At 39.8% G+C, this 12,888-nt stretch overlaps 1 protein-coding gene across 1 annotated transcript; it reads right to left on the bottom strand.

Moving 5' to 3' along the window:
• Nucleotides 1-1,969: 1,969 nt before the first annotated feature.
• On the bottom strand, nucleotides 1,970-7,942 carry LOC133640661 (zinc finger protein 773-like). Its single transcript, XM_062034209.1, has 3 exons — nucleotides 7,529-7,942; nucleotides 5,326-5,592; nucleotides 1,970-3,864 (listed from the first exon to the last, which is right to left on the bottom strand). Exons 1-3 carry the CDS (start codon nucleotides 7,629-7,631, stop codon nucleotides 2,732-2,734), a joined length of 1,503 nt encoding a protein of 500 aa, XP_061890193.1. The 5' UTR covers nucleotides 7,632-7,942; the 3' UTR covers nucleotides 1,970-2,731.
• Between the last annotated feature and the right edge of the window lie 4,946 nt (nucleotides 7,943-12,888).

The following is a 12,888-nucleotide window of genomic DNA, read 5'->3' as shown; positions in this document are numbered from 1 at the left end:
AATAATTTGAAATAATTTAAAATTAATGTGAAAATTTAGATTCAGTAATTGACATTTATGTATAAAACATTTAGCTTGCAACATAATAATATTAACAAGAATTTTTAAGTTACCATCTTTTATAATTATAGCAAATGTAATTTCTTCCAGCCAGTCTCTGGTCTCCTCCCAAAACAGATGCACAGTATCACAAATCCACAAACACATGAGTCACATCCTCTACATCTCCACACATATAACAGCCAATAACCATAATGTTTTCACCTCATTGACGTTTCTAGAACCACAATTGAAATGTTTCCTCTTAATGCTGGTACATGTGCTTCCATCTTTCCTCCATCAAGATAGCTCAGCTTCACAATGTTGGAATATTGACTGCTGATATTAATATTCTTCTATTGTTTGGAATATTTCACTTTACCCCCTTTTTTTTGCTCAAATGAACAGGATGAAAGTGTCTTTAATTGTCACTACTGAGTGTAATTATATATAATTATGTATATAATAACCTTCCATTCTTCACTGCTTGATTCAACTCTCATCTTATTTTATCCAGAGAGAACTTGACCATAAAAATATGGCTGCACATCAATAGACTGTCAACACCCTTAAATAAAACTAAATATATCATTTTTGGATATTGTAAAAATGTAAAACACAAATTATGATGGAAAATATTGAAATAAAATGAATAAAGGTAATCACATTTTTAGGAGTTAGTCTAGATCAGACCTGGGAAAATTAAGGCCCGGGGGCCACATGCGGCCCGTTGAGCTTTTCAATCTGGCCCGACATTCCCCAAATTTTTTTTTAGATCTTTAAGATGGAAAGTGTAGCTGCTATTATGATGTGCAGTGATGATTTCTAATGACCGTAAGTCTTCAACTATACAAAGTATTTCAATGGTTGGAATCTGCGCTTATGGATGATATACCAGTTACTTTGGTAATCTAATTAGTTACTATGGTCATCTACTTAGTTACTATGGTCATCGAACGACGCACCAAGCAGTGTGGGCGGGAAGCGTTTCCACAGATGCGGAAGGAGATTTTCACAACAAAGTTCTAAAGCTTAGTGATATATAGAATAGAATAGAGTAGAAAGTACTTTATTGATCCCTGGGGGGAATTCAGCAAATATCAGATTTATCTGATTGTAGATGGATTTATTTTGTACCCTTCACGTTCATATTTCACTGTTTGTTGCATTTTTGTTGCGTTTCACTTGATTGTAAAATATGTCGAAATATTTTGTCAATATTCAGTGTTTTATCGTTCATAGAAAAATGTAAAATTCCATTACGTTTTTTAAGGCGGTCTGTCATAACGTTTTTAGCATTCAATCAGACATTATTGTGAAGTTTTGTATTAGTGTTCCTAAAAATAGATATACCGGCCCCCAGACACATTTTTTTTCTCTAAATGTGGCCCCCGAGTCAAAATAATTGCCCAGGCTTGGTCTAGATAATGAAGTAAGCTGGAAACTACATGTAAGTCATATAAAGAAAACATACAAAAATTGACTGCAATATTAAATAGAATAAAATACATACTGTGGAGAGGCGGGGCCGGCAGTCAGACAGCGAGGCCCGCTCCAAGGTGGCGGCGAGGAGGCGTGGACGGCGAGCGAGCAGCGAGGCGCGCCGGGTTCGACGCCGCAAACAAGATCACCTGGGCACAATTGAGTAATCCCATCAGTGTGTAAAAGGACGGCAGCTGAGAACGACGGGGCAGAAGGAGTTGGAGAGCAAGCAGCAACCCATGCAACGCGGAAGAGCCAGAGAGCGAGAAGCAGACGAAGACGGCGCGGCCAGCTGAAAAGCGTACCGACGAGCGACCAGTGAAGAGAAGCTGAAAAGTGACATGACGGTGACTGAAGGTTTATTGAAAAAATAAACGAAGTCAAACTGCTCGAAGTCATGTCTGTTCTTGATGGTCCTTGGAACCCACACGACGGCTTGAGACCGTCACACATACTCACAAATATTAACTACATTTATTGTACCCAACTTTAGTTGAAGCATACATTGTTTATTACATAAAGGTCTGGGGACATACATATAAAACAATCACAAAACAATATTCATATTACACAGGAGAATAATAAATATAATTAATAGAATGGATTATCAACACACAACAAATGATTCATAAAGTCACACATTTTAAAAGTAAATGATCTTGTATAAAACACAACTGTTTAAATGATGTATAAAGTCAATAATAATATGCTTCCAGAAGTGGTCCAGAAAATGTTTCAGATGTGAACCAGTAAATATGAACTAAGAGGGATTTATGTGTACTCAAAAGCAAAGGTATGAACACATGTACAACAAATATGTATATCATATAAAGGAGTTCATCTATGGAATCATCTACAATTAGAAAATAAAAAATGTAATACTTCATTATTTAAAAAAACATATATAAAACACTATTATGAATAAGTATAAAAGTGAATTATGAATATATACACATTAAATGTTTATTGCTTGTAACATATTTAATGTAGTGTTTATTCTCACCTTTTCAGTCAAATTGTTCTGTTCATTTTAAAGTACACAAATGTGTATATTAACTCATGTACTTGACTGAAATAAAAGCACTAATCTGAAGTGTCTAATCTATAAATGTTAGAATTATATTAACAAGATTGTGTTACACACACAACAATGATGTCACACGTTATAAGTGCTGATGTTGTTAGAAAGTTTGTTTCAAATCCTGCATCTTCATTTGCTGCTGCTGTTCTCACCAGCACACTTGTGTTTCTTACACTGGTACTTAGAAGAGAATCTTTCACCACACACACTGCAACTCAACACTTTCTCTTCTGTGTGTGTTATCATGTGTCTTTTCAAATGCGAACTTTGTACAAAACTTTTACAACACACTGAACATGTATAAAGTTTTTCACCAGTGTGTGTTCTCATGTGCCTTTTCAACTCACCACGTTGTGTGAAACCTTTATGACAGACTGAACATGACAAAGGTTTTTCTCCAGTGTGTATGCTCATGTGTGCTTTCAAACAGAAACTTCGCAAAAAACCTTTACCACATTCGGAACAGATAAAAGGTTTTTCACCAGTGTGTATTTTTGTGTGTCTTATCAAACCTGATTGGTCGGTGAATCTTTTACCACAAATTGAGCACATGAATGGTTTTTGTCCAGTGTGTGTTCTCATGTGTACTTTCAACGTGCGTCTTAGTACAAAACCTTTGCCACACACTGAACATGAAAAAGGTTTTTCTCCAGTGTGTGTTCTCATGTGTACTTTCAAATTGTGACTTTGTATAAAACCTTTACCACATTCTGAGCAGGAAAACGGTTTTTCACCAGTGTGTATTCTCATGTGTCTTACCAGATGACAATTGTGTTTAAAGGTTTTGTCACAGTGAGAACATGTGAAGTGTGTGTTGTCAGTGTGACATGTCTTATCATCTTTAGAGTGTTCATCATCAGTGTCAGGAGAGTGTGACGTTGTGTCCTCACTATCTGATAGTGGAGCTAAGAGCTTGTCTGCTTGTGATCCTCCACAGTGGTCTCCATCAGCTTCTGTTGTCATGTGTTGAGTTGAGCTGCTGCTTGGAGGCTCCGCCTCTCTCTTCTCCTCACTTTCACTGTCGACCTCATCATCTTCACTCTTCACAATCACATGGAACTCCTCCAACCATTCTTGACTGATGCTGTGTTCCTCCTCTTCCTCTTTAAAATGGGAGGTCAGTGGGTTATTTTCTTTCCTTTGCACTTGTAATGTATGTGGCGCCTCTTCTTCCTCCTTAATGTGGAAGGGCTGTGGCTCCTCCTTGTCCATCCTGAAGCTCCACTTGTGTTGCTCAGAGAGAAGATGTTCTTCACAGACGTCTGCAGGACACAAGAAGACAAACATGCTCGAGTGGAGTCCATCTTTGTTCAGTCACATGTTAGGAGCGATACTGATAAGATTTTACCAATTCAGATTTCATTTTCAATTCTGCTTTACGATTCGGTTATTTGTGGACTCACTTTCGCTTTCAAATTCGGTAAAAAGGAGAAGAAACAGGGCGATTAGCACCAACAGTGAGGTCTTAAGAGGCCCAGACCTTACGGTTACCCCATGAGGTGTCAGAGGAACTGGTGCTTTAAATGGGACAATGAAAAAGGAGGATTACCTCCAAATTCTTCAGGACAACCTCAAATCATCAGCCCGGAGGTTGGGTGTTGGGCGCAGTTGGGTGCTCCAACAGGACAATGACCCCAAACACACGTCAAAAGTGGTAAAGGATTTGCTAAATCAAGGTTTTAGAATGGCCTTCACAAAGTCCTGACGTAAACGTGTGGACAATGCTGAAGAAAAAAGTCCATGTCAAAAAACCAACAAATTGAGCTGAACTGCACCAATTTTGTCAAGAGGAGTGGTCGGTGGACGGTGCGCTCTTATCACGCCGTCACTCAGCGGGAGCAAGCGCGCTGTCACAAAGACAATGTCAGTGTCGCGACTTGATATCTGGCTTGTATCTTCAGTAGGGATATAAATCGTTAAGAATTTATCGATATGATACCCTAATCGATATTCCGTATCGATACCAGTATTTATCGGTACTCTTATCTACATGTAATTTGTGGAAATAAAAAAGAGGAAAAAAGGCATTTTAAATATCCTTCCTATTAGCACAAGAGGTTGAACACCTCCAACATGATGTTCTGTAACATCTCAGAGCAGGGAAGTCTTTTATCAACAGCTGTTTATTTGAAGTCTTAAAAAGTCAACTATGTGTGCAGTGCAAGGTGAAATGCAGTTATGTCATCTTCTTGTCAATAACACACACATCAAACTTTTGCGTGTTGTTGCTTCCTTATTTGTCATTATTCAAAGCTGATTTTAATGTGTAGCAGCGGCAGCTGAACTCAATGTGACAACGTGTCATAGTTACGTCAGTCTGCTGGAATTAAAAATACAAATAGTTGTGTCGTTAGTCCAGAATCTTCACGGTCCTCATGGACGACATAATTAGGAACCAGTACTAAAAAAAAATGGTACTTGGTATACATCCCTAATCTTCACCACTAAACCTTTGAAATATGCTGACATATGTGCTGCTAAAGGTAAATAAACAGTAGCCATAATGAATGTTTGCCTTCATTTGACCACGTGAGGTAAGGAGGACGGCCTCTAGGTCACATGGTTACACCCCAGCAATTACATTGTTGATGATTGATGAGCATTCATTTTTAAATGGTGGTGTTAAAAAGCAAGTATATCTCCATCTTTAGTCATAAATGTGGCCCCCGGATGAACATGTGTCACAAACATTGTATTAGATGATATGTGGATGTTGTGCTTACTTGGACTGTGATGAAGCTGTGAGGACTCAGGTGGTTTGTCTTCATGCTCTTCAGTCTTCACAGAGACAACAGTCAGTGGAAACTTGGTGAGATCAGCCTCCTCCTGCCCTACAGGACACTCTCCCTCCTTTTCCTCTTTGAAATAGGAGGGCTGTGGATCCTCCTTGTCCCCTTTAAAAAGTGAGGGCTGTGGATCCTCTAAAGTGAAACTGTCCCCCTGCAGATGAGGGAGACATTCTTCTTGGTGTCCAATCAGCTGATGGATGTCTACAGGACACAAACAAAACACACTTTAACTCCTACATGCTAAATATTAAATCATACATGAAATATAGGGCTGTGGCTATTGAACATTTTACTAATCAAGTTTTCTACTGGAAATGTTTTCGATTAATCGAGTAACTGGATAGCGACTTTAAGACATTTCACTTAATAATGAACGGCCAATTGGTTTGAGATGGTATGAGATCAAGATGTCATCTTTAGATCAGGCTTTGTTTTTTCGACAATCACTGCCACATTAAAAAGTTAAAGTACCAATGATTGTCACACACACACTAGGTGTGGCGAGATTATTCTCTGCATTTGACCCATCACCCTTGATCCCCCCCTGGGAGGTGAGGGGAGCAGTGAGCAGCAGCGGTGGCCACGCCCGGGAATGATTTTTATGGTGATTTAACCCCCAATTCCAACCCTTGATGCTGAGTGCCAAGCAGGGAAGTAATGGGTCCCATTTTTATAGTCTTTGGTATGACTCAGTCAGGGTTTGAACTCACAACCTTCCGATCTCAGGGCGGACACTCTAACCACTAGGCCAGTGTTTTTCAACCACTGTGCCGCGGCGTGAGATACAGTCTGGTGTGCCGTGGGAGATGATCTCATTTCACCTATTTGGGTTAAAAATATTTTTTGCAAACCAGTAATTATAGTCTGCAAATGATGTGTTGTTGTTGAGTGTCGGTGCTGTCTAGAGCTCGACAGAGTAACCATATAATACTCTTCCATATCAGTAGGTGGCAGCCAGTAGCTAATTGCTTTGTAGATGTCGGAAACAGCGGGATGCAGGGTGCAGGTAAAAAGGTGTCTAATGCTTGAACCAAAAATAAACAAAAGGTGAGTGACCCTAAGAAAAGGCATTGAAGCCTAGGGAAGGAAGTGCAGAACAAAACTAAAACTGAACTGGCTACAAAGTAAACAAAAACAGAATGCTGGACGACAGCAAAGACTTACTGTGGAGCAAAGACGGCGTCCACAAAGTACATCCGAACATGACAATCAACAATGTCCCCACAGAGAAGGATAAAAACAACTGAAATATTCTTGACTGCTAAAACAAAGTAGATGCGGGAAATATCGCTCATAGGAAGACATGAAACTGCTACAGGAAAATACCAAAAAAAGAGAACAAGCCACCAAAATAGGAGCGCGAGACAAGAACTAAAACACTACACACAGGAAAACAGCAATAAACTCCAAATAAGTCAGGGTGTGATGTGACAGTTGGTGACAGTACACCTACTTTGAGACAAGAGCTATAGTGATGCATGTTTGGTTATGGTTTGAATTCATATCCAACACTTGCGACAACAACTTTTTACTGTCAACTGAGTTTCGTTTTGTAATGATTTCTGCTGGTGGTGTGCCTCCGCATTATTTCAACGCACAAAATGTGCCTTGGCTCAAAAAAGGTTGAAAAACACTGCACTAGGCCACTGAGTAGGTGGATGTAGTAGGTGTTGTAGTAGGTTAATGGCTGCACCAATATGAAGGAAATAACAGGTCAGTATAGCTTTTACACACATAAATAACTTGTCAAACCTGCCAGCTAGCAGGCTAGGTGTACAGCGTCAGTTACCATGGTAACTGACTCCGACTTTGTCTTACCTCTCTTATTTTTGGAGGTAAAACTCTCAAGCTTTACATACTCAGGAGTTTGCACTTAACCTGCTCTCTGGAATATTCCCCCGGTGACTGTGTGAGTTTTGTGTAAACATGTTGATACACATTGTTACACACTGAGAGGAACATCAACCTCTCATAAATATTGTGTGTCTGAAACTGTCTCGTTTTTATGAACAACATAAAACAATCAGTGCATCATCCTCACATGACAATTCATCTTCCTATAGACAATCTATTCAATAATAGTGTTAATAATGAAATATAAAGTTAGTAAACATGTGAGAGTAAGAAGTAAACAAACCTGTTCTGTGTAACACAACTTGATGTTTTTGATGTTGTCGCTCCTTCTCCTCTTTTGTTGGACAAAGTTCCTCCTCGTACTCTGCTATCGTTCTTTCGCACATTTTCACACAATCACAACACTTTACACTCACACTTGATCTCTGCTTAGCGATGTGTTTTGATCACTTCCGCCTCTCTTTGTTAGCAGCTAACAAGCTAAGCTAATTAGCGGGCTAAGCTAGCTCGAGAAGCGTCAAAGTGCGCTCAGACTAATATAACCGGATGCAAACAGTTATTAACGATGTTTACTCTATTTAATAGAGTCTAATAAAGGACATATATGTGTACATGGACGCACAGATTAAGAACACTGAACTGTGACGACTGCAATAACGTCGTCACCGTCAGACGCCATCTTGCTTTATCCTCGCCGTGTTTGGTTCGCGCGCAGTGTTGTCAGATCTCGCGAGAGAAACAAGTACACGTCCCACCCCCGGTACAACTATTTCAACATTCTGAAAATAAAAGTAAACTTGTCCATTTTACATTTTCAAAACAAAGACTTACAACTTATTGTCGTAAACATATTCAAATATTTAGCAATGTATTGAAATAACAGTAGCATAAGGAAAGAAAAAAAGAAACAAAATAAATATTACACTCATGATATTATTTTTGTCTTTGATGCTAATCGTTTTTATAATGTATTTTAGAATGTGGGAGGTTTTCATATATATATATATATATATATATATATATATATATATATATATATATATATATATTGATTGATTGATTGAAACTCTTATTAGTAGATTGCACAGTACAGTACATATTCCGTACAATTGACCACTAAATGGTTACACCCGAATAAGTTTTTCAACTTTTTTAAGTCGGGGTCCACTTAAATTGATTCACGAATGATGCAGATATATATACTATCATCATAATACAGTCATCACACAAGATAATCATCAGAGTATATACATTGAATTATTTATCCAATCCAATCCAAGCCACTTGATTTATATAGCACATTTAAACAACAAAAATGTTTCCAAAGTGCTTCACAACAATATTAAAAACAATATTAAAATCAATATTAAAAACAATATTCAAATATTATCCTTAGTTCCACCAATGACTGAATAAAAACAAAAACATTATAAATATAAAACCAACATAAAAACAATATAAAAATAAATATGATTGAAAAGGATTTAAAGGGTAAAACCAATTAAAACAGTAAATAGAAATCAAAATTTATTTAAAAAAAACAACCCAGTGAACAACAGAGGACAGAGGACCACACAACTCACGTAGTGTTAAAAGCCAAAGAACAAAAGTAGGTCTTAAGACGAGACTTAAAACACTCCACTGTGGGAGCAGTTTGAACATGGAGGTGCAGAGTGTTCCAGAGAAGGCCCTGTCTCCCCTGGATTTAAGTCTGGTCTTGGGCACCACGAGCTGGAGCTGGCTCTCGGACCTCAGAGCGCGCGCAGGAGTGTAAATTTGGATGAGGTCCGAGATATACTGAGGTGCCAGTCCATGTAAAGCTTTAAAAACAAACAGCAAAGTTTTAAAATCACTTCTAAAATGAACAGGGAGCCAGTGCAAACTCTGAAGAATTGGGGTTATATGCTGGCGTTTCCTGGCCCCTGTTAAAAGTCGTGCTGCCGCGTTCTGGATTAACTGCAACTGGGAGAGAGCTTTTTGGCTAATGCCAGCATAAAGTGCATTGCAGTAGTCCAGGCCACTTGAAATAAAAGCATGCACGACTTGTTCAAAAAGGTTAAAAGATAAAAACGGTTTTACCTTTACTAAAAGACGAAGATGATAAAAACACGATTTTAAAACGCCATGGACTTGTTTGTCAAGTTTAAAATCACTGTCTATAGTGACGCCAAGGCTGGTGACTTTGGGACGCACATCATTTTGCAATGGTCCCAAGTCAGTGAGGGCCGGACCAAAAACTGAAATTTCAGTTTTTCCCTCATTCATTATTAAAACATTCTGGGCTAACCAAGCCTTGATGTCACATAGACAGTTGAGAAGTCTAGTTGACAATATTTACATTATTTACAATCCGGGGTGTGGGATGTGGAGGGGGGGTTAGGTTTGGTTGATATCAACACTTCAGTCATCAACAAATGCATCATCAGAGAAATGGACATTGAAACAGTGTAGGACTGACTTGGTAGGATATGTACAGCAAGTAGTGGACATAGAGAAATAGATCAGAAAGCATAAGAATAAGTATCTACATTTTATTATTTACATTTGATTATTTACAATCCGGGGAGGTAGGATGTGGAAGGGGGAGGGTGTTAGTTTAGGGTTGAAGTTGCCTGGAGGTGTTGTTTTAGTGCGGTTTTGAAGGAGGATAGAGATGCCTTTTCTTTTACACCTGTTGGGAGTGCATTCCATATTGATGTGGCATAGAAGGAGAATGAGTTAAGACCTTTGTTAGAGCGGAATCTGGGTTTAACGTGGTTAGTGGAGCTCCCCCTGGTGTTGTGGTTATGGCGGTCATTTACGTTAAGGAAGTAGTTTGACATGTACTTCGGTATCAGGGAGGTGTAGCGGATTTTATAGACTAGGCTCAGTGCAAGTTGTTTAACTCTGTCCTCCACCCTGAGCCAGCCCACTTTGGAGAAGTGGGTAGGAGTGAGGTGTGATCTGGGGTGGAGGTCTAGAAGTAACCTGACTAGCTTGTTCTGGGATGTTTGGAGTCTAGATTTGAGGGTTTTGGAGGTGCTAGGGTAACAGGAGGTGCATGCGTAATCGAAAAAGGGTTGAACGAGAGTTCCCGCTAGAATCTTCATGGTGCTTTTGTTGATCAGAGAGGAGATTCTATAGAGAAATCTCGTTCGTTGGTTGACCTTTTTGATTACCTTGGTTGCCATTTTATCACAGAAAAGATTAGCCTCTAGAATGGAACCTAGGTAGGTGACCTCATCTTTCCTGGTGATAACAATGTCACCCACTTTTATGGTGAAGTCACTGACTTTCTTAAGGTTGATGTGGGACCCAAATAGGATGGATTCCGTTTTACCCAAGTGTATGGATAGCTTGTTGTCAGCGAGCCAGGTGCAAATTCTACAGAGTTCAGCACTGAGGATTTTCTCCACCTGTGACTTGTCCTTGCCGGATACCAGCAGGGCCGAGTCATCCGCAAACAGGAACAATTCACAGTCGCATGCTGATGACATGTCGTTTATGTATATTAGGAACAGTAAAGGCCCTAATATACTGCCTTGGGGGACTCCACAGCTTACTGAGAGAGGGGGTGGGGGGGTACACGGTGCCGTTCACCTCTACCACCTGCTCCCTCCCCTCCAAGTAAGATTGCATCCAGCTCCATGAGGTTTTGTTAAATCCGATTGCTCTGAGCTTATCCAACAGTATAGCGTGGTTAACGGTGTCAAAGACCTTCTGAAGGTCCAGCATGACCATGCCGCAGTATTTGCCCGCGTCCAGCTCATGTTTGATGTGGTCGCTCAGATAGAGAAGGCATGTGTCAGTGGAGTGGTTAGTTCTGAAGCCGGATTGGAATTTGTACATGAGTTTATTAGTGGCAAGGTAACTATCGAGCTGTTCATAAACAATTTTTTCCATTACTTTCGAAATGGAACTGAGAATAGAAACAGGTCGGTAGTTGCCAGGTTCTAATTTGCTTCCTTTTTTAAAGAGGGGAGTTACTATTGCTATCTTGAAATCTTTTGGTACTTGGCCTTGTGTAATTGAGAGGTTTATTATGTGCGTGATGATTGGGGCAATGGTGGTGGCAGAGTCCCTGAGGAATCTGGAGGGGATATGGTCAAGGCCGGTGGCCTTGTTTGGGTGGAGCGCGCTCAATTTTTAAGGCACCTCGTCAGCTGAGACCATTTCTAATTTGAAATTGTTGTTGGATACTCCTAGCTTTCTGTAGAAGGCTTTAATGTGTTCTACACCAAAGCGACCCGAGTGGTGGGACAGCTTGTTGACTAGAGTTGTGGCTATGCTGGTGAAAAAGATGTTAAGTCTGCTTACTACCTCCATTTTGTCTGTAATGAGGGAGTCACCCTCCTTGATGCTGATGTTGGTGAGTCTGGTTTTAAGTTTCTGGCTGCATCCAGGAAGCTGGTTGTTGAGAATTTTCCAGAGCTCACGTGGCTTATTTGTGTTTTCCTCTATTTTGTCGTTAATGTCATTTTTTTTAAAGGATTTAGTCAGGTTGGTTGACTTATTTCTTAATTTATTGCATTGCTTTTTGAGTGTTGAAAGGAGTGATTTGAGGTTATTATTGGGTTGTCTATCTACTTCGGTTTACACTTTTGGTATTCGGAGTATTTTCTCTCTGTCTTTTATCGCAGCTAATATGTCTGGATTCAACCATTGTTCAGAGCGGGTTTTGATCCTGACTGTTCTCACAGCAGCCATGTCATTTAGTATCGTTAAGAACGCTGTTTTGAAGCGATCCCAAGCATCATAGACCGGGTTGCTCGTTAGCACAGGGGACCAGTCCCACTCACCTACAAACCCCGTTTCCATATGAGTTGGGTTATTGTGTTAGATGTAAATATAAACGGAATACAATGATTGGCAAATCATTTTCAACCCATATTCAGTTGAATATGCTACAAAGACAACATATTTGATGTTCAAACTGATAAACTTTTTTTTTGGCAAATAATCATTAGCTTTAAATTTGATGCCAGCAACATGTGACAAAGAAGTTGGGAAAAGTGGCAATAAATACTGATAAAGTTGAGGAATGCTCATCAAACACTTATTTGGAACATCCCACAGGTGAACAGGCAAATTGGGAACAGGTGGGTGCCATGATTGGGTATAAAAGTAGATTCCATGAAATGCTCAGTCATTCACAAACAAGGATGGGGCGAGGGTCACCGCTTTGTCAACAAATGCATGAGCAAATTGTTGAACAGTTTAAGAAAAACCTTTCTCAACCAGCTATTGCAAGGAATTTAGGGATTTCACCATCTACGCTCCGTAATATCATCAAAGGGTTCAGAGAATCTGGAGAAATCACTGCACGTGAGCAGCTAAGCCCATGACCTTTGATCCCTCAGGCTGTACTGCATCAACAAGCGAAATCAGTGTGTAAAGGATATCACCACATGGGCTCAGGAACACTTTAGAAACCCACTGTCAGTAACTACAGTTGGTCGCTACATCTGTAAGTGCAAGTTAAAACTCTCCTATGCAAGGCGAAAACCGTTTATCAACAACACCCAGGAACGCCGTCGGCTTCGCTGGGCCTGAGCTCATCTAAGATGGACTGATACAAAGTGGAAAAGTGTTCCGTGGTCTGACGAGTCTATATTTCAAATTGTTTTTGGAAACTGTGGACGTCGTGTCCTCCGGACCAAAGAG

Source organism: Entelurus aequoreus, linkage group LG23 (assembly GCF_033978785.1).
Source record: "Entelurus aequoreus isolate RoL-2023_Sb linkage group LG23, RoL_Eaeq_v1.1, whole genome shotgun sequence".
Taxonomy (NCBI): domain Eukaryota; kingdom Metazoa; phylum Chordata; class Actinopteri; order Syngnathiformes; family Syngnathidae; genus Entelurus; species Entelurus aequoreus.
The sequence above is the reverse complement of the archived record's forward strand: the minus strand, read 5'-3'. Positions and strand labels throughout refer to the sequence as shown.

Excerpts from the sequence above, each read along its gene's own strand:
- LOC133640661 (XM_062034209.1), bottom strand. The coding sequence starts at position 7,631 with ATGTGCGAAAGAACGATAGCAGAGTACGAGGAGGAACTTTGTCCAACA. Across the intron at positions 5,593-7,528 it reads AGTTGTGTTACACAGAACAG|ACATCCATCAGCTGATTGGA; the intron begins GTTTGTTTACTT and ends TGTGTCCTGTAG. Across the intron at positions 3,865-5,325 it reads ACAGCTTCATCACAGTCCAA|ACGTCTGTGAAGAACATCTT; the intron begins GTAAGCACAACA and ends TGTGTCCTGCAG.